We start from the raw sequence: 20,124 nt of genomic DNA, 5'->3' as shown, positions 1-20,124 counted from the left end.
GAAGGGGATGACAGAGGATGAGATGGTTGGATGGCATCACTGACTCGATGGACATGGGTTTGAGTGGACTCTGGGAGTTGGTGATGGACAGGGAGGCCTGGCGTACTGCAGGGATGGGGTCGCAAAGAGTCGGACATGACTGAGCGACTGAACTGAACTGAACTGACCTGAATTATGCCGAGTGAAAGAAGGCAGATAATAAAGAGTGTATACTGTATGATTTTTTTTGTACAAAATTCTAGAAAATGCAAACTGGTCTCTAGTGACAGAAAGCAAGTAAGTAGTTGCCTGGGGATGGAGAGAGGTTGGGGGTAGAGATGACAAAGGGCACAAGGAAACTGAGGCTGATGGATGATGTGTCTGTTATTTTGAATACAGTGATAGCTTCAGGGTGTATATTAAAGTCAAAACTCATCAGATTTTATATAAAGTGTATTATATGTTAATAGTACCTGAAGAAAGCTGTTAAAAATAAATACAACATAGACCCCCAAGCAGACTCCAGACAGGAAGCTCCCCTGTGTTGTGAAGGGTGGGCTGACTGAGGAATGAGTGTGGAGGGGAAACACCTGGGCCACCAGGTCTTATTCTTGGACAAGACATTCTGAGTTGGAGGGACTTTAGACCAAGATGGCACCCACTCTCTCATGTTATGAGAAAAGCCTGACAGCTCTGTCAAAGTCACCCAGCTCATCAGTGGGAGATGCAGGGTTAGAATCTCTTTCCTGACTGCCACCCCGGCTCTTTCCACCTTCCACACCACGGTCTGTCCACTCAAGTGCTGTCTGCCTTAGACGGCAGGACTGGTCAGACCAGAGGGCCGCCAAGGGCCAAGGGGAGGGGTCGGGTGGGATGGAGCAGCCAGTCCTGGACGGGTCTTGGTCAGAGAACATGGGCGTCTCTCCTCTGGGAGCAGGGTGGGCAGTGGCGCTCTCTCTTCTTGTAATCCACAGAGCAGGCATGGCAAACCAGGCCTCCGCAGAGCCTGGGGAGCAGAGGCAGGAGAGTGGGTGCACGTGGGTGCATACGGGGGATGGGTTGTGAAGTTCGAGCATCTTTGTGTCTGTCTCTGCATTTCTCATCTTCTGGCTGAACGGCCCTGGGTCTATCTCAGGAGGACTGCTGTTTCCTAAAAGGTGTCCTGATGCCCCACCCTTCCAGGGTCCTCCAAGTGGCAGGTTCTCCTGATGGCCCACAGTCCTTTCTCTTGCTGTCTGCCCTCTCACCATGTTCCCAGGGCAAGGTGAGGAGGGCAGCTTCCTTTGGACAGGAACTCTCTTCCCAGATGAGATTAGCAGGTCGATTAATCAGTCAGCTCCTGGAAGGGTCACCCAGTCCCTTCTTGCAGAGGCCATTCCTTGTCTGCCCCCTTTCTACAGTTCTTGCTCATGTCTCTGCCAAGTATTGGGTAAAGTGAGTGGCCAGCTTCAAGTGGCCTTTCACAGATGCCTAGTTCCTGTGTCCCTCCCTTCTCTGGAGTGGGCACGGGGCTGTGGGCTGGTGGAAACTGGGCTGTCCCAAAGGAAGGATGCTGTACCCCAGCTGTTACCTGCATGGGTACCGCCGAGACAACCGGCCAAAGATCTTGCTGCAGACGACACAGCGTCCAGGGGCCACAGACGAGAGATGCTGGACTTTCTGCCACAGGATGTCCTTCTCTCTGATGGGCAAGTGGAGGTGGGGACGCACACAGACAGAGAGAGGGAGAAGACGATAGAGGAAGAGAGAAAGATGGAGATGCACAGATGGAGAGTCAGAAACAGACACACAGGGACAAAGAAGAGGGAGAGACAGGGAAAAATAGAGGAGTCACAGAGATATACATAGAGAGAGACAAAAAGAGGTGAGAAACAGCGGAGCAGAAAGACAGAGAGCCAGAAACGGAGAGGCAGACAAGGAGGGAAAGAGGTACAGGCATTCAGAGAGAGAGAGGAAGTCAGGGAGTTGGAGCGGGAGACAGACACACAGAGAAGGAGACAGGGAGATCAATGTGGAGGGAGAGAGAAAGACACGGGAAAAATGCAGAGACAGACAGGGACCGAGTCACAGACAGGAAGCAGGATGGAGAGGCCAAGAAAGAGATGCAGTGAGGGAGAAAGACACAGACAGATGAAGAGGCAGAGAGACACACACACACATTAGAGATCGGTGAGTCTCCAGTTTTTCTGGGAAGATGGACGGTGACACCCAGGCTCCCTTCACCCAACTTAATCTTGACCCATTATTTAAGAATCTGTTCATATCCCAGCTCCTCTAAGAAATGCTCCCTGATCCTGGAGGCCCCCAGGGGGCTCTTGCCCCAGCTTCCTAAAGCATATAATGCCTATTATTTTTATTTGGCACTCAGTACAAACTGCCTTGTAGTTATGTATGTTCATGCTCCCCAAAAACTATCCTCACTGTTTTTTTTTGTTTTGAAGAATGTGTAGGAATGTGGGTTGCTTAACATTTTTACCGAAATGACACACGCAGGCATGATTTAAACACTGAACAGTCCAGAAGGAATTATATCACAAGGAAATCGATATGCTTCCTTCCCAGTCTTGGCGGCAAACCACTTCTTACATCCTTTAGGTTTTTTTCCTGGATATTACTTCCATGTTTAAGTAATACGCTCATATTCTTCCACCTTGATTTATCAAGAGAGAGTATCTTTCACAGAGCTCCTTGATATCACAGGATGCAGCTTATTTATTACCATCCTTGCTAACTCCTCCTTCCTCTCAATGCAATTTTATCTCCATTTTTTGTTCCTTTATTGGTTACTACTGGAGTTTTATAGAACATACCCACCCATTCATTTCTCACTCATCCTATTAACTATAGACAGCCTCACACGACTGCCATTCTGTAATAAGATGGTGCGAGCGTCCTTTCTCTTCAGCGCTCCTCCTCCTCCACCTCCTAATTTGTCATCGACCCCTGCAACTTCCAACATGGTAGCCATCAGCCATATGCGGACACTTAGGTATATGTTTAACTTTTTATGTTATTATTATTTTCATTGCATGGAAGATACTTTAAATTCTACAGTACTTTACAATTTTCAAAAATCTCACATATACGATAACCCCATAATAACTTCCTTTAAAAAAATCCCTTATATTGCCCCTCCCTCCTTTCCTTTCTTCACTGATAACCACTAGTTTGTTCTCTATAGCTGTCAGCCTGCTTCTTTTTTTATTCACTAGTGTGTTGTATTTTTTAGATTCCACATATAAGTGATATCAGGTGTTTATTTAACTTCAAGTTAAATAAAGTTAAAACTTCATTTTCTCAGTTGCACCAGTCACCATTTGAGGTACTCAGTTGCTACATGGGACTAGTAGCTACCATATTGGACTGGGCAAATGCAGAACGTTTCCATCTTCACAGGTATTCCTGTTGGATCCTATTATATACTTGACACTGTTTAGGTAGTAACATTTGCTGCTGCTGCTGCTAAGTTGCATCAGTCGTGTCCGACTCTGTGCGACCCCATAGATGGCAGCCCACCAGGCTCCCCTGTCCCTGGGATTCTCCAGGCAAGAACCCTGGAGTGGGTTGGCATTTCCTTCTCCAATGTATGAAAGTGAAAAGTGAAAGTGAAGTCGCTCAGTTGTGTCCGACTCCTATCGACCCCATGGACTGCAGCCTATCAGGCTCCTCCATCCATGGGATTTTCCAGGCAAGAGTACTGGAGTGGGTTGCCATTGCCTTCTCTGAGTAACGTTTAGGTTTGTTCTATAATTATAATTGTTTTCTGTGCTTTACCTTTAGATTGATTCTAACATTGAAAATAATCAATGAGCAGTATTTACATTATTAGACAATACATAAACATATTGCATCACCTGGAGCTGTGTTCTGTGATATTTCCTTTCTTGGAAATTTTTTGTTTTTCTGGAACTTTCTAATTACTTTTCTTTGCTCCTTGCATGACTTGCATTTAACATGGCCTAATCTGCACCCACCCCCTTCTTCATCATCTCAGATACTCTACTGAAGCTTTTTCTCTCCTGAGACCTCCCTCCTGGGCCCTCCATACTTCTGCTGTAGTCTGAACTGACTACTTCCTGGGCTTGCTGCCCACTTGTCATCTTGGGAATTCCCTTTCCTTTCCTCATGGGCTAGAGCTACTATTCCTGAGTTCCACATCTTCTCCTTTCTTGGCTTACTTCCTTGTTTCTCTGGAGCACATCCTTAATTAACTTCCGAAGAAAGTCTGTGTGGGAGGTGAATTTTATGTAACCTGTCTATCTGAAAAATGATAGACATTGCTTCATAGTTTGGCTGGATGTAGAATTCGAGGGCAAAAGCCAGTTTTTCTTAGAACTTGAAAGCATTACACCATTGAGTCTTAACCATTGAACCCGACGTCACTGAACCCTTAAAATTTGTTGGGTTCTATTTCTTTTATAAGTGGACCTGTCTTTTAGGATATTCTCCTTATCTTTGTTTTAATGAAATTTCACAATGATGTATCTAGATGTCATTTACTCTGCCCCTTTCCTTTATTATGCTGGTTGCTCAGTGAAATCTTTAAATCTGAAGAACAACTCCCATCAGAACTGGGAAAGCATCTCATATTTTTATTGGATAATCACCTCCTTTTTATTCTCTCCTTTTTTGGAACTCCTGTCAGTTGGAGAAGTTATTAGAACACCTGGATTGATTCTCTGTGTTTCTATTTCTCTCATGCCTTCATTTTTCTGTGCTTTCATTACACTTTCTGAGAGACTGCCTCGTCTTTCTTTTCCAATCCGAGTGAATTCAAACATTCCAGTAATCATATTTTTAATTTCTGAGAATGTTTCTCATCTTTTGATGGTTGCTTTTCATAGCATCATGGACGATAGATCTTTTTTGTTTGTTTATCTTTGTCACTCCCCTTTATTTTCTAAGCTCTCCTCAAATGTCTGGGGATCCTCAGTTGTCATCCCATGTTTAAGAAAGAGGTGATAAAAGCTGTTAGGGCTCCAAGGCGTAGATGGGGATGGCTGACTAGTAGCCTCACTTTAGGGCATATTGGGCAGGGAGCTACCTGCCACATCAACTTTTAATTATTTGCCTGATGATAGACCCCTCACTCTTAGATGTTCTGTAGTTGGGGAGGCAGGTAGAAAGTACTGTACATTGTACACTGCACAGCTGTACAGAGCAGGCTGTGCACTGCTCTTTCTAATGACTTTATCAGTAAAATTTCCCAGTTTCTGCCCCTCACCTCCCTTCTGCCATCTGTGTTCTTGGTGTCTCTGGGCCCTGGAGTACTAACTTGGGCTAAATTCAGTATCCACTTCTCCATCTATTTTCTGGCTTCTGGAAATTAGTTATTATCTCTCACTTGTGGTTGGCTCCTCCAACGTTCTCTCTGTTTTATTCCTTTACAATCATTCTAGTAAGATCTCAGGATAGAGGCTGGATAATGTGTGGTCACCTGCTGTGAAGAGCTGACTCATTTGAAAAGATTCTGATGCTGGGAAAAGATTGAAGGCAGGAGAAGAAGGGGATGACAGAGGATGAGACGGTTGGATGGCATCACTGACTCAATGGACAGGAGTTTGAGTAAACTCTGGGAGTTGGTGATGGACAGGGGGGCCTGGCATGCTGTAGTCCATGGGGTCTCAAAGAGTCGGACACGACTGGGTGACTGAACTAACTAACTAACTAACTAACTAATGTGTGGTCAGTCTACCATCTTGACACAGAAGTCAACCTTCTTGCTCCATCCTCCTTTTGTTTTGGCTTAGGGCCATGTCTTCCCTAATGCTTCTGGGGGAGACACTGTACTATATGGTTTGGGACCTTGTGATTAATTTCTTTAGCACTAGGAAAAACATTTGTCTCTCTTGGTGAACTGGTATTGCTCCTTTGAATGGATGGTGAAACTTTCTGCATTTCTCTTTTTCATCCTGCTACCAAGATGTCCAGAGTTAAGTTTTAAACCTGATACTTCAGGAGTATCTTTTTCATCTTTCAGGAAATCTTCTATTTTCTTTAACAATCATATGTATCTCCCTCCCTCTGTCTATCTGTCTTATTGTTAGCTACCTTAAATTCTTTTGTGAGAAATATAGCTAATTTTTTATTAGCTTCTTCCCAATTGACAGCTCCTCAGGGGAGATTATTCCTTAAATTCTTCTTTCTTTCCTGGCTGATCTCTCCCTTGTCTCACCTTTAATCACTTGGATTTTATGCAAGAGGACTTATTTCTAGATGGTCCCTCAGAAGCCTTCCAGTTCTAAGGGAACCTGAGTCCAACAGTCTCATATTTTCTGAACGAGGTGAGAGAACACTGTGTATCTGGAAATTATCTCCTCACTGGACCAAAGGGTAGAAAGCAGGTTTTACCCATTTCCTCCTATCCTTCAGCGAGTTTAGTGGTTTGGGATGAATCCTGGTGAGCTCAGCCTCTGGAACCCAGGGCAGCTGACCCAGGACAGGCCACAGGCCCAGTGGTCTGAGGAAGTCCAGCATGCAGGCAGGTATAGGACATGAGATTACTCCCAGTTAACCTCTGGGCTTCTTTCCCTTCTCCTAACTTTGGTTGTTGTGTGTGTTTGTGGGGGTTACAGGAGGGCTTGCCTTAGAGGCAAGAGGACTCTATGAAATTGGTATGCTGTGTGTCCTTGGTGGCCAAGTCAGCCTCTCTGACCCTCAGTTTTCTCATCTGTGACATGGGGATAACAGCAGAGGTGGCTGAAAGAAGGAAATGAGTTGGTATACACAAAGATCCAGAGGGCATGCCTGATACCATGCCCTCTCCTGCACCCCACCCCGGGGTCCCGCCCTTACTGAATCAGCTCCAGCACCCGATTCTTCATGGCTCGCACCAGGTCCCGCTGTCCGCCAAGCTCCTCCTCATACACGGCGTCCTTCCTTTCAGCCTCCCGTTGCTTCTTCTCCAGCTCCGCCTGCAGCCGGGCCCTCTCCTCCTGACACCTGGGCACAGAGGAGGGCTGAGTTCTGAGGGGATGGCGCAGCATCTGTGTCTGAGCTGGGCTGAGTGACCGGAGCCCCACCCGTGAAGCTGGCGGTGCCCCACAGCTGAAGTGCACACACACACCACACATTCACAACACTGCACACACACACCACATATAACATGCAACCACAACACATACAGGCACACACATATACACTGAACACACTCACAACATAGCACACACACGCTACACACTATACACACACACCACACACACGCTACACACTATACACACACACCACACACACGCTACACACTATACACACACACCACACACACGCTACACACTATACACACACACCACACACACGCTACACACTATACACACACACCACACACACGCTACACACTATACACACACACCACACACACGCTACACACTATACACACACACCACACACATGCTACACACTATACACACACACCACACACACGCTACACACTATACACACACACCACATAACACCCCACACACCATACAATCACAACACAGCACACACACACTACACATATACCACACACATCACATGTACCTATACCACACCCCACTAGACATACACACAACACATCACACACTTAAACTTGCACATCACAGCGTACATCACACACATGCACATAACATGTACACAACACACACCATGCACATACTTCACACATACTCACAACACATCACACACCAATAACTCCTACGACACCACATACACTCACCACCCAACACACACATCACACCAATCAAAGCACTGTGCGACCGGACACCTGCAGACTGACTCATCAACCGATCAGAGCCGTGAATACAGGGTCTAGCCTTGCGTGTTCCTTTAGAGAGAATGAGCCAATATTTTCAACTGTTTTCCTCCTTTCTCTCTCTCTTTAACATTTTCATTTTAAAATATCATTTTCTGGAAAGGCATGCTCACAATCCTGGCTGGTCTCTGGGGGGTAGCAGGTACCTGGGAGCCCAGGCTGGATGGGCAGCATGAGCTGAAAACAACTGCGGTGTTTGGGGAGAGCAGTAAGTGATGTAGGATTTGAAGTGACTTTTTGCCTTTAAAATATTTTGAAAAATTGCATTACATTGTCTTTTCAGTTAAAAAAAAAAGTCATATTAAACATATGGCTTTCTTAAATTTCTGTTTCAGTTTGGGCTTAGAAACTCCTCAGTTCTATTCTTGCCTTTTCCTTTTGTCTTAGTGGCTTCCTGGAAGTTTCTAAGAAATCTAATGGACTGGAAATAAAAAGGTCCTAGCTCCAGGCCCCCACCTTTTACTCCATTGTTCAGACAGGTGTGTGTGTGTGTGTGTGTGTGTGTGTGTGTGTGTACCCATGCCCCTAGGGGAAGAGGCTTGACAATGAATTGAGTTATTAATTTAAGAATTTCTGCCACAGCATGCTGCAGGGAGGGAAACTGGGTGGGCCTGACACCAGACAACAGCTAGCCACCAAAATCCAGAAAGGCCAGTCCCTGCAGCCGTAGGGAAGAGTGACTTAACAAACATTTGAGTCCTCAGCCTCTTCATTTCTTAGTATTAGGATCACATTTTCCTAAGCTAAATTACGTGCCCAGTGATCCCAGGGCCTCTAGTGTGGGCAGCACAGGCCCTAATGTGACACTGCGGTTAGTCAGTGTCTTTGGGGTTAGAGGGAACATTTATTAAGCACCTGTTATTAAGTCACTTCAGTTGTGTCCGACTCTTTGTGACCCTATAGACTGCAACCTGCCAGGCTCCTCCGACCATGGGATTCTCCAGGCAAGAAATTAAGCACCTACTGTGTGCCAATGACTGTGTTAGGTGCCAGGAATACAGCAATGCCTAAGGTTCTTGGTGGAGCTTATAGCATGTTTGGGGCAGTGGTCAAAATGAGTGATGCACCAATAAGATAATCAAGTGTGTGACGATGACACAGGAGTGGCAGAGCTGCAGAGCTGAGGGAGCACTCAGGAGGTCTTCTTAGACAGGGTGACCTTTAAGCAGATCTGAAAGACAAGGAAGCAGCCTTGCAGAGCCAGAGAAAGGGGCATGGCAAGTTCTGCAAGTTGGGAAGAACTTGGCTTGTTTGAGGAAATGAAAGAAGGACAAACAAAACAATTGGGCTGGCCAAAAAGTTTCTTTGGTTTTTTTATAAGCTGTAATGGGAAAACCTGTATGAGCTTTTTGGCCAACCCTATACAGGGGGTGGGGTGGGGTGGGGAGGCAGGAGGCAAAGGCTGGCAGCATCCTCAGTGCTCCAGGAGGAGTGGACTTTGATCTCAGTTCCATGGAAACCACTGAAGCATTTTAAGTATTTAAGGGCTTCCCTCCACGGCTCAGTCTGTAAAGAATCTGCCTGCAACGCAGGAGAATCGGGTTCAGTTCCTGGGTCAAGAAGATCCCCTGGAGAAGGAAATGGCAACCCACTCCAGTATTCTTGCCTGGAGAATCCTACAGACAGAGAAGCCTGGCGGGCTACAGTCCATGGAGCCACAAGAGTCGAACACGACTTACAGACTAAACCACCACCACCACCGACAGTCCTAGGGCAGGAAGTGTCCTCTCTTAACATGGAAGGAATTAAAGTCTATTGAGACTCTACCATGTACCTGGCACTGAGCTTAGTGCTTTATAGCCTTGCTTTATTGAACTTTCACAAATTTATTGGACAAGTCATATGATCATCACTTTACAGGAAAGAAAACAGACCTTTAGAGAGGGAGTAACACTCACCCAGGGTCACTCAACTTGATAAGTGGAGGGAGCAGAAATCTGAGAGCAGGCCTGCCCAGCTCTAGTCTCTTGCCTCCCCACACATGCATGCACGCAGGGCCCTGGTCACCAGTGGTTGGTGGCACCAGGGCTGAGTGGACCTCAGGTAGGAGAGTGGGATGGATCCTTACCGTCCTGCGGCAGCCTCTGGGGAGCTCAGTGCTGCCACCCAAGTTGGGGGGAAGAAGGGATATTTACCTAGTTCCCCATCTGAAGACCTTCCACTCGTCCCTGTCCTAATCCCTTCTGCTTTGAGGTTAACCCAGGGGGCAGATCTACTTAGAAAGAAGATCTCACAGAGCATCTGAGCTGGAAGAGAGTCAACCATCTCCTTTTGCAAATCAGGGACCTAAGGCTGAAGAGGGACCCAGGGCCACACAGTCAGAAAGCCAGGAAGCGGGGTATGGAAAGCCCAGGTATATTTTTATATCCCTGGGTTGGTCTGCTCTGGGGACTGCTGTGTCTCCCCTGTGCGTATAGCCTGGGGCTCTGCACCCTGCCCATCCTGAGTCCGTTCTCCCCACCAGAGCCAGAGCTATCCTTCAGAAACCCAAGTCAGACCATGAGACCTTTCTGTTCATGACTGCTTCTAGAGCACGTGGAGACCTCTGCTCTAGCCACATGCCTCCTTATCCCCAAGCTCACATCTCCTGGGCCTTTGCACCTGCCTGTCCTCCTGATTGGAGAAGGCAATGACAACCCACTCCAGTGTTCTTGCCTGGAGAATCCCAGGGACCGGAGAGCCTGGTGGGCTGCTGTTTATGGGGTCGCTCAGAGTCGGACACGACTGAAGCGACTTAGCAGCAGCAGCAGTCCTCCTGCTTGAAGGACTCCTCTCGAGATGCCTGCCTGGCCCAGCTTTGCCTGTGGTTGGAATTCTGCTCAAATGTCACCTCTTCAGAGAGCGCTTCCCTGACTCTAATTCTAGATGATTCTCCTCTCTCTCTCTGGCCCCTGCAGGGCCCATGACTATCTGAAACTGTATTTCTATTTGTCGATCTGTCGTCTGTCTCTGCAGGCCTCTGAGAGTAGATGTGCCTGTCCTGTTCCCTGCTGTGCCCTCCCCGCCCGTGGCCACAACAGCGGCAGAGTGAACATTGTTCACTCTCTGCCTGGGCTCCGTGGCCCTTCTCACAGTTGGTGACATACTGTCACCAGCTCGAAGCCCATGGCTCCTTTCCCCAGGGTGTGGGGTCTGAGTTCCTGGCTCCCAGGAGGCTCTTGTCCCGGCCTCTGAAGCTTCTGGTACTTGCCATCCTCATACCAGTGGTTCTCCAGTGGGTCCTCCAGCCCACCCTCTCTCCTCCACTCTGCTCAACCACCCATCCAAAGCTCCACTTGGTGCCTTACAAGGGTCTCGACCTTGGCAGGCTCCAAACCCAACGCCTGAGCTGTCTCCGCCAGCCTGCTCCTCCACACAGTGATGCTCGCTTTCCGGTTAGTCAGGCCGAAGGCCTGGAGTCATTCTCGACTTCCGCCTTTCTCTTCCACCCCACATCCAGTCCCTTGAGCCTGACTTCAGGATCCAGCGGCTCCCTCTACCCCCATCACCGCTGGTACATCCCAGCTCCCCTTCCTTATCGGTCTCCCTCCTTCCAGCTTGGATCCCCTGTAGACTAGCTCCATGGGGCTAGGGGCATGAATCCTTGGAAACACAGGCCAGCCTGGAACAGGCACACCCATGCAGACAGAGGGCAGGTTAGTGGTTGCCCAGGGCTAGGAGGCAGAGGAGGGGGGTTGGGCAGTGTCTGCTAATGAGTACCAGGTTTCTCTTTGGGGTGATGAAAATATTCTAAAATTGATTGTGGATGCACAACTTTGTGAATACACTAAAAACCCCTGAATTGCTTTTTAAATGCAGATAAATATATTTTTAATAAGCAGAGTTACATCATGTCCCTCCTCTGCTCAGGAGACTCAGTGGTTCAAAGTCATGCCAAAGCCAAGGTCCTCTGACGACCCACCAGGGTTTCCCATTACCCACCTGACCTTTTCCTACATCCTCTCTCTCTTTCCCGCCACTGGGGCTATAGGGGCACTCCTGATGCCATGCCCATTCCCACCACAGGGCCTTTGCTCCTGCCGTTCCCTCTGCCTGGAACACTCTTCTATCACATATACAAATGACTCCTCACTTCCTTCAGGTCTTAACTCAAACCTCACCTTTCCAGGGAGGCCTCCCCTGGTGAGGCTACCTCATTTTAAAGTATCACCCCTGTTACTTCCCATTCCTCTCTCCTGCTTTAATTTTTTTCTTCTTAGAACTCATCACAATCTGACATCCTGTGTATGTTATTTGCTTGTATTTATTAACTGCCTCTCCCACTGGCGTGTAAGTGCCAAAAGGGCCGGCATTTTGCGTTTTATCCTTGAAAGTATCTTCTCTTTCTCTGTCTGTCTCTCTCTTTTCCTGTTTGCCTCTCATTTTCCGGTTCCCTGTTGCACAATCTCTCTTTCACCCTCTTGACCATCATCATCATAACTACTATAGCACATAGAACAGGCCTGGCACAGAGTGGGCATGTGGAATGTTTGTGGAATGACTGGGTGATGGATGGGATAATGGGGGCAGCACAGGGGGCTGTTGCTCAGGGAGCAACTGGGGCTGGGTGGTCTTCCCAGAACCTCCCAGCTTCTCCCTGCAGCCTGTCTTGGTCCCCAGAGATGGTTTTGGGTGGGCAAGGCCCCTGCACTCACTTAGGGTCTGAATCATGGGATACTTTGCTGAAAGAGAACACAGAACTCAGCTGAGCATCTCGTGGTAGGAGTCCCAGGGGGCCTTTTGGCCTTGGCTCCTGGGTCCCAGGCCTCTCTGTGCCTGTTAAGCAGTCAGTGGATGGCTCTGTGATTCACTCTGAATCACAGCTACAACAGGCTCCCCTGGGTTAGGGCAGGTGTCAGCCACGTGGGAGAGGCAAGGCCGGCGGGCAGGCTGAGGCACACAGACACCAAGGGAGAGACACACAGTGAGACTGAGTCAGACCAAGGATGAACTTCGCGTGGTGTCATAATTTAAGAATAAACTGTGACCAAGAACCTAAGAAAATGAAAGGCTGAGGGGGAAAGCAGAGACAAACGTGCACTGTGGACCCCTGAGGTGGAGTGATGATGGGAAGATGAATGTGCTGGTTGCTGAGAGAGAGAGAGAAGGGGGCACTGATACACAGCCACGGGGGTACTGGCTGAGGACTGGCCTGTAGCCCACTGGTTCTGGAGTCAGCTGCAGGGTCTGGATCTCAGCTCCTCTACTAACTAGCTGATGTTGGGTGAGTTGTGCAGCATCTTGGAGCCTTAGCCTCCTCATCTATAAAATGGGGATTCTTGAAGGACTGATCTCCTAAGGTTGTTAGGAGCAAGCACCTGGAAGAACGCCAGGGATGTACGTGCTCCGTGATGATAGTTATGATTACGATGATCAAGAGGGTGAAAGAGAGATTGTGCAACAGGAAACAGGAAAAGGAGAGGCAAACAGAGGGAAAGAGGGAGACAGAGAGAGAGTGGGGCAGGAATGTGGTGGAGGGGGGTGCTTCATGCATGGAAAAGAGGGAGGGGAACGCAGAAGAGGCAGCAGCAAGTGGCAAAGGTGAGTGCGGGAAGGGAGGGACGCATAGAGCTCTCCTGGGGCTACTTAGGGAGGCCAGCGAGGGAGGGGGCTGGCAAGGGGTAGCAGGAATAGTGCTCTGTATACCTCGGCACCCCGAAGTTGTGCCCTCACAAGGCCTGGTACACGGGAGGTGCTCAGAAGATGCTTCCTGGCGTGACCATGAATGCTAGCCTCCTGCCCCCTGGCCTCCCGGCTCCCACACCTGGCTATGATGCTGGTTGCCTAGGTTACCTGCTGAGCTGCTCCTGCAGTGCCTTCAGCTCCCCTTCCTGCTCCTTCAGCAGCTGCTCCTGGTGCTGGGCTTGCTCCTGGGTTTTCTGCAGCCCATGTCTGAGGCTCTGAGGGCGGGGACAGGGTGAAAGGAAATGGAAGGTGAAGGAGGAGGGCAGAGACCCCAGCCGGGGACTTGACCTGGCAAACACCCTCATGAGACCCCAGGTCATGTGAAACAGCCCTTGGGTGGAGCTGTGATGCCTGGCTGCACCCCTGGGTGAGCCTGGAGCCATGATTTCCTCCTTCACTAAAAAGTCCAAGTCACTGACGGCAAGCACCTGGAAGCCTCTGCCTAGGGAGGATGCTAGCGGAAGGTTTGAAAACAATTTGGGTGACCTCGAGGAGAAGCAGCCACAGGAGCAACGAGGTGGGCGGGGCCTGCAACAGCAGAACTTAGATATTGGGAAGAAATCTGCCAATAAAGAGGGTTATGGAACTTGAGGACAAGCAACTGCCCTGAAGAACTTTTGGGAAGGGATTGCAAACTCAGATGCCTACAGGGGCTGGGCAGGTAGCATGGACGAACAATGTGGGCCTGGTGTGAGGTAATAGGGAGAGGTGGGGATTGTGATAAACTGAAGAATGCATGTTCTTCATGTGATGAACCAAAGAACTTCAAATGGTATCCTCAAATCATAATGGTTCTGTGTGGGCCAATGCAAATTAGTCTATGGGCTGGAAGGGCCCAGGGCCACCCTTGAAGACACCTGCCTATGGGCCAGGTTAGAGCAGGGAGCCGAGACAGAGCTCAACTGTTCTCACCTTGATGACATCCTGCAAGGCCATCTCTGCTTGTTCCTCCCTCCTGGTCATACTGTTCACTCCTGTCTGCTCTTGAGGCTTCTCTGAGGTGGAGTCTTCCTTGGTTCCCAGGCCCTGAAGGACCCAGAGCTCCCCTGGGATACTAGGCACCTTCCCATCCTGCTTGCCCCATGACACTACATCCCCTATTGTCCCTTTGGGGCTGGAGGCCAGCAGTCTATGGATATGACTCCTCTCTGCTTCCCCTTCATGAGTCCCCTCTGTTGTCCTCTGGCCCTCCACACCCAGAAAAGCTCCCTTGCCCTCAGCCTCTGACCATACCACCTCCTTCAGGGTCTCTCTGGCCCCCTCTCCCTGTCCCTGGATGGTGAGTGTTGAGTCCTCCAGGCAGATCTCTGTCCTTGGAGCTCCTTTCTCCTGGTCTTGCTGAAACCCCTCCCCCTCTAGTTCCCACACGCTTGGGGGGGACCCAAGGCTCCTGGGATCTTCCTTCTTCTTTTCCAAAAAGTGGGGATGATGCCTGTGTTGCTGGGACCTGGGAAGTCCAGCCAACCCATCTTTCCTGGATGCATCTTGCAGACAGCTGGCTTGGCTTGTGTGTGGCTCCTCCAGGTGGACTTCTGTGGAGTTCCCATGTGTGGCTGATATCTGCAGAGAAGCCCCAAACCCATCATCACTCTCAGCACCAGCTCACCATCCTGGTGCATGGGAGAAGCCACAGCCCTAATCTAGTGTGTTTGCTAAATATATGAATTCCTGCGTCCTCCCACTAGAAGCCTGATTTGGGAGGTCTGGGGTAGGGCCCAGGAATCTGAGTGTTGACAACCTCAGGTGACCCGAGGCCCGGGCTTTCATCTCATCAGAGAGCAATAGTGCTTCTCAATGCCCTTTCCTGCCTCACCTCCAGCCCTCCCTCCTTTACCTTCATCTTCTGCCTCTATCTGATTTCCCCTAAGTCCTTCCCACCACTCTCCTCTGATCTCCCCCCTCCCCCCAAACTTGACTTCCCTGTGTTTCCTTTTTCTGACCTGTAAAATGGGAATAATATCTCCTTACAGGGTTGTGGTGAAAGCTTAAATAGACCAACAGCCCCTAAGAGTCACCTCTGTCAAGAAGCCTTCTCGGCACTCCCACGTTCCTAGGTGTGTCTGGTCACTACATTTAACTAGTGTTGCCACGTGTTCCTTTCGGGTCTATCTCCCTGAAGCTCTGGAACTCCTTAAGGTCTGAGACTGAGATATAGTATCTGCACCCCAGTCCTGGAAGCTGGCGGGGTGGTGGTGCAAAGCGAGCCCATGGCAGGATGAGAACCACAAACTACTGCCTAATTAGTGGGCATGTAGCAGGAGCCTTGCCCTGCGCTGCACCTGGGCTGATGCACCGTCACAACCCCCGCCTCCACCCCGTGAGGCAGAACAAGTTTTGTGCCAAGGACTATAGTTAGTAAGGGATGGAGCTGGGATATGAAGCGGGCAATCTGGCTCTTTAGCCACTCTCTGGATTGAACTGACATGTTTGCAAACTGTCCAGCAGAGGTGGTTTCCCTGGGCTGTTTTCTATAAACTTCCAGCCACCCTCCCCAGCCTTCCCTCCTTCCCAGGGCCCCCAACGGCACCTGCAGGTGCTGCCAGGGGCTCCTTTCTCTCCCTGGTAGATACCCTCACCACCTGAGGAATATAAGCCTATGCTACTGGGGCTCTCGAGGTCCACATGTTGGCCTCTCTGTCTTTGTCTAGCTGGGTCAGGCCTCAGTTACTTTTCAACCTGGGGGTCCCAACAGAGATAGAGAAGAGGCAACTAGAGTGAAGGTTGGGAAGAGGCACCTCCTTTGGGGAACCTTTGGTCTTTCTGGGTCTTCTTCCCTGGGTCCGGCTGGAATTGGAGCAGTGGGACCTGAAAGCGAAAGAAGCAGGGGGATGTTAGGTCTCTCTCCAGCAGTGGTCTCGGTCCTCAGACGCAAGACACCCCATCTTTCCAGCCACCCATTCATCCCCTCACCTTCCCGCGTTTCTGCCTTTCCACCCTGATGCATGCATTCCTTCTGTCCATCTACCCATGCATCCCATCTTCCATCCATCCTTCCATCCCATCCCAACATCTACCCCAACAATCCAGCAACTCTTTAATGCAGCATCGTGGGACATCCTAAGATGACACTTGGAAGACAGAAGTCTAGGGAGGTGGAGAACAGGGAGTTCAGGGAGCAATAGAGGAGGAGGAAAAGATGGGGCTAGGGACTGGGGGCTTCGGGTTAGTTTGGGCGGGTGGTGGTACTGGGAGCAGGCATTGAAAAGAAGCTCCCCTCCATGCTGCCCCCACTCACTCTGAGAACATGGGCCAGGCCCCATCCAAGTCTGGCCGCTGCAGGTCCAAGTCGAAGGTCATCCCGTTGAGAGCATAGAGGGAGTCGAGGATGTCTTCCCGGAGTTCAGGGCACACCAGAGGGCTCCGGGGGCCATACCACTCCCTGCGTTAACAATGATCCATACCCTTGGCCTTTGGTTCTGGTGCTATTGCCACCCCCGACCTCAGAGAATCCACTTCCACTGCACACCATATTGGGATGGTTCTGCAGAACAGGGTTATGGCCCTTGGGGACCAGGAGGCCCAAGCATCACGATGCTACCAGGACTGGGGCTCTAACCTCCCCCTCTGCCCTTTCTTCCTTGACTTTCCCTTTACCACCCTTCCTTTATTTGTCCTTGAAATCAAATCATCCTTTTTGGGGTAAAGAGGCTCTTACCCACCTGGTAAGCTCTGGGTTCAGGAGGCAGAGCTGCAGGGACTCGGCCAGTTGTCCGTGGGCAAGGCAGAAGCGGATGAAGGCCCTGCCTTTCCCCAGCGGAGTCTTCAACTGAGAATGCATAGGGGACAAGTGGGCAGATGGAGGTGTTAGGACAGAGGGAACTCAACTGGGACAGAGGGAGAGAAGATGGAATGACTGAATGGTTGATGAGAAAGGGTGTCCTGGGACTCAAGGCTGTGGGAGGAAAGGGAGTGCCGGAGGGGTGCTGAGGGCAGGGCTAAAGACACGCGGGGACCAGGGGAGGGCTCCTATGGTCAGTGGAGCAGGGATGGGTGAGAAGGGGGACCTCGGGCAGGCCTGTGTCCTCTCCAGCCCCCAAGCCATCTTTGTCAAGGGCCTAGGGGCAGGACCTTACCATGCCAAGGCTAGCCTCCCCACTCCCCCGGCCCCGGATACCTTGTCCAGTGAGTGGACGAAGCGGACTGGCTCTGTGTCCCCCCGCAGCTGCCACAGGGCTGCACAGAGGAAGTCCCAATAGTCTTTCCGAGGCCTCAGGAAGCTCTTCTGCTCTTTCTGGTCAAACTGGGAGCAAGAAGAGGGAAAGGAAAGTGTGGAAATGCTTCCTGCCAGAACCCACTCTGCCATCCAGCGTGCTGAGTGGTCATGTGGGGGCAGAGAAGGGGCTCATGCAGACACAGCCAGCTTAGGGTCCTGGTCTGCCCTAGCTGGTTGTGTGATCAGGAGCAAGCTGCTCGATCTTTCAGAGCCTTTGGTGTTCTCATTCATTCATTCATCGCAGAAATACTCATTTAGTACTTACTATGTTCTGGGCCCCATTTTAAGCCTTGGGGATACAGCAATGAACAAAGTGAATAAGCAAAACAGATAGTACATTAGATGGCACTGACTGATAAGGAGAAAAAATAAGGTGGAGAAAGGGAATGGAAAGTGTGCGGCGTGTGCACGCATGTGTGAGATGTGTGTGGGGTGTGTGGGTGTGTGATGTGTATGCGTGGTGTGTGTTAAATATGTAGATTAGGGTGGCTCAAGAAAGCCTCACTGAGGAGTTTTTATTCAAGTCCAGATCTGAACGGAAATGTGCCATCCAAATTTCTGGGTGAGGAGCAGTCTAGGCAGAGGGAATGGCAGGTGCAAAGGCCCTGAGGCAGGTGCTTTCCTGCTGTACTTTAGGAGGAGGCCAGTGTGACTGGCCTGCAGCACACAACATACACCACACACAAACAAACCTCACACACACATGCACACTCACACCACACACATCTACACGCACATAGAGAAGTAGGAAGGGGATGTGTGTTGGGGGTTGGGCATGGGCTGGTCATCAAGCACCACAGGAAAGAAAGATTAAACAAGAAAGAAAGTGAAAGTTGCTCAGTTGTGTCTGACTCTTTGCAACCCTATGGACTGTAACCCGCCAGGCTCCTCTGTCCATGGAATTCTCCAGACAAGAATACTGGACTGCTATTCCCTTCTCTAGGGAGTCTTTCTGATCCAGGGATCAAACCTGGGTTTCCTGAACTGTAGCCAGATTCTTTACCATCTGAGCCATCCAGGGAAGCCCAAATTAAATAAGGTGGGCATATAAAAAGTTTAGCTGGCCACATAGTAGGTGCTCAATAAAAGCTAGTGCTACTGATGATTGAGGCTATAACCAGCAGCTAGGAGGGCCAGCCCAGGGACATGCGTGCCTCTGAAACCTTTGTCTTTAGAGCAGGAGGCTGCCTCCAGCCCCGCCCAACCCTACCCTAGCCTTGCTCTGGTTCACTTCCCTCCAAGAGTGAGGTGAGATGTCCAGAAGGATTTGCCAGTTGACAAGAGGAGGCCCCAGTGGCTCAATAGTAAAGAATCTGCCTGCAATGGAAGAGACATGGGTTCAATCCCTGGATCGGGAAGATCCCCTGGAGTAGGAAATGGCAACCCACTCCAGTATTTTTGCCTGGAGAATCCCATCGACAGAGGAGCCTGGTGGGCTATAGTCCTTAGGATCGCAAAGAGTCAGACACAACTGAGTGTGCATGCACAGTCACAGAGACGGGGTAGTGTGTGGTAACAAAGAGTGGCAGGGGCTCTTCCTTCAACACCTGGGAAAGCCCATTCGGTTACTGGTTATTGGGACCCGGAGAGATGGGAGAGACGGCGAGGGGAGGACCTACCTGCAGCAGAAGCTCCAGGCAGCCACAGAGTCTGTGCAGCTCAGCACTGGCGTCTGTCACCGGCTGCCGCCCAGCCCCGTAGCCTTGAAGGATGGCAGAGACAGCAGCTGTGGGGAGGACGGCGGACGTCAGACTTCAGAGAGGAATGGGGCTCCAAGACCCCTCATCTCTCCCCAAGTCCCGTCCCAGGGCTCTCTCTGGACACACTCACCCTTCAGGTCCCTGGTCATCTTGAGGACAGCCCCTTCTTCGGCCATGAGTATCTGAGGGACGTGATTCCTTATGGTCTAGAATACCGGCCTGGGAAAGAGCCTCGGGTTACAGCTGCCCAGCGCTCACGTCATACAAAGGAAGAATCAGAGCCTAAAGAACAATGTGATGTCTCTGGGGTCACATGGCGAGTCCACTGGTAGGAGAAAACCCCAGCTCCTTCTTTTGGGGCAAGGCAGGAGGAGGATGGTGGGGTTCCCCCACCCTCCCAGGGAGCTGTTCCTGGGAGGCAAGTACTGTGCCCTTGCCTGATACCCTTGTCTCATTCAGTCCCCACAGTAACCCTGGGAGGTTATTAACTCCATTTTATACGAGGAGAGGGGGGCTCAGAGAGGGTGTTCTATCCAAAGTCACCAAACTCTACGGGATGAAGCTAGAATTTGAACTCAGGTCCCTGTGCCTGCAGAGCCCATGCCCTCAACCCTGACTGACTGTGAGCAGTCCTAAGGGCTCATGTGTGCAAGCCATGTGGACGCTGGGCTGAGGGGGTGAGGCCCTATTCCCCACAGGGGGCCTTGCCAGAACAGTCATCATCCTTGGGACACACATTCATCCTTTCCTGGGCCCCAGCTGAGTGGAAAATGTATGTT

General features: G+C 50.3%; 1 protein-coding gene across 1 annotated transcript; it reads right to left on the bottom strand.

Moving 5' to 3' along the window:
- Window positions 1–882: 882 nt before the first annotated feature.
- Window positions 883–19,521, bottom strand: RUFY4 (RUN and FYVE domain containing 4). Its single transcript, XM_068969498.1, has 11 exons — window positions 19,476–19,521; window positions 19,265–19,371; window positions 17,547–17,672; window positions 17,092–17,198; window positions 16,668–16,811; window positions 16,168–16,237; window positions 14,345–14,992; window positions 13,541–13,647; window positions 6,775–6,921; window positions 1,550–1,660; window positions 883–985 (listed from the first exon to the last, which is right to left on the bottom strand). The coding sequence occupies exons 1-11, from the start codon at window positions 19,519–19,521 to the stop codon at window positions 883–885; spliced, it is 1,716 nt and encodes a 571-aa protein (XP_068825599.1).
- Window positions 19,522–20,124: the final 603 nt, after the last annotated feature.

This window comes from Capricornis sumatraensis, chromosome 3 (genome assembly GCF_032405125.1).
Source record: "Capricornis sumatraensis isolate serow.1 chromosome 3, serow.2, whole genome shotgun sequence".
NCBI classification, from domain to species: Eukaryota; Metazoa; Chordata; class Mammalia; order Artiodactyla; family Bovidae; genus Capricornis; species Capricornis sumatraensis.
Note: the sequence above shows the minus strand (reverse complement) of the source record. Positions and strands in the feature narration are given on the sequence as shown.

Coding starts and splice junctions, on each gene's coding strand:
- RUFY4 (XM_068969498.1), bottom strand. CDS start 19,521: ATGGCCGAAGAAGGGGCTGTCCTCAAGATGACCAGGGACCTGAAGG. Junction 19,372..19,475: donor GATGACCAGGGACCTGAAGG/GTGAGTGTGTCC, acceptor TCCTCCCCACAG/CTGCTGTCTCTGCCATCCTT. Junction 13,648..14,344: donor CCTTGCAGGATGTCATCAAG/GTGAGAACAGTT, acceptor CCCCGCCCTCAG/AGCCTCAGACATGGGCTGCA.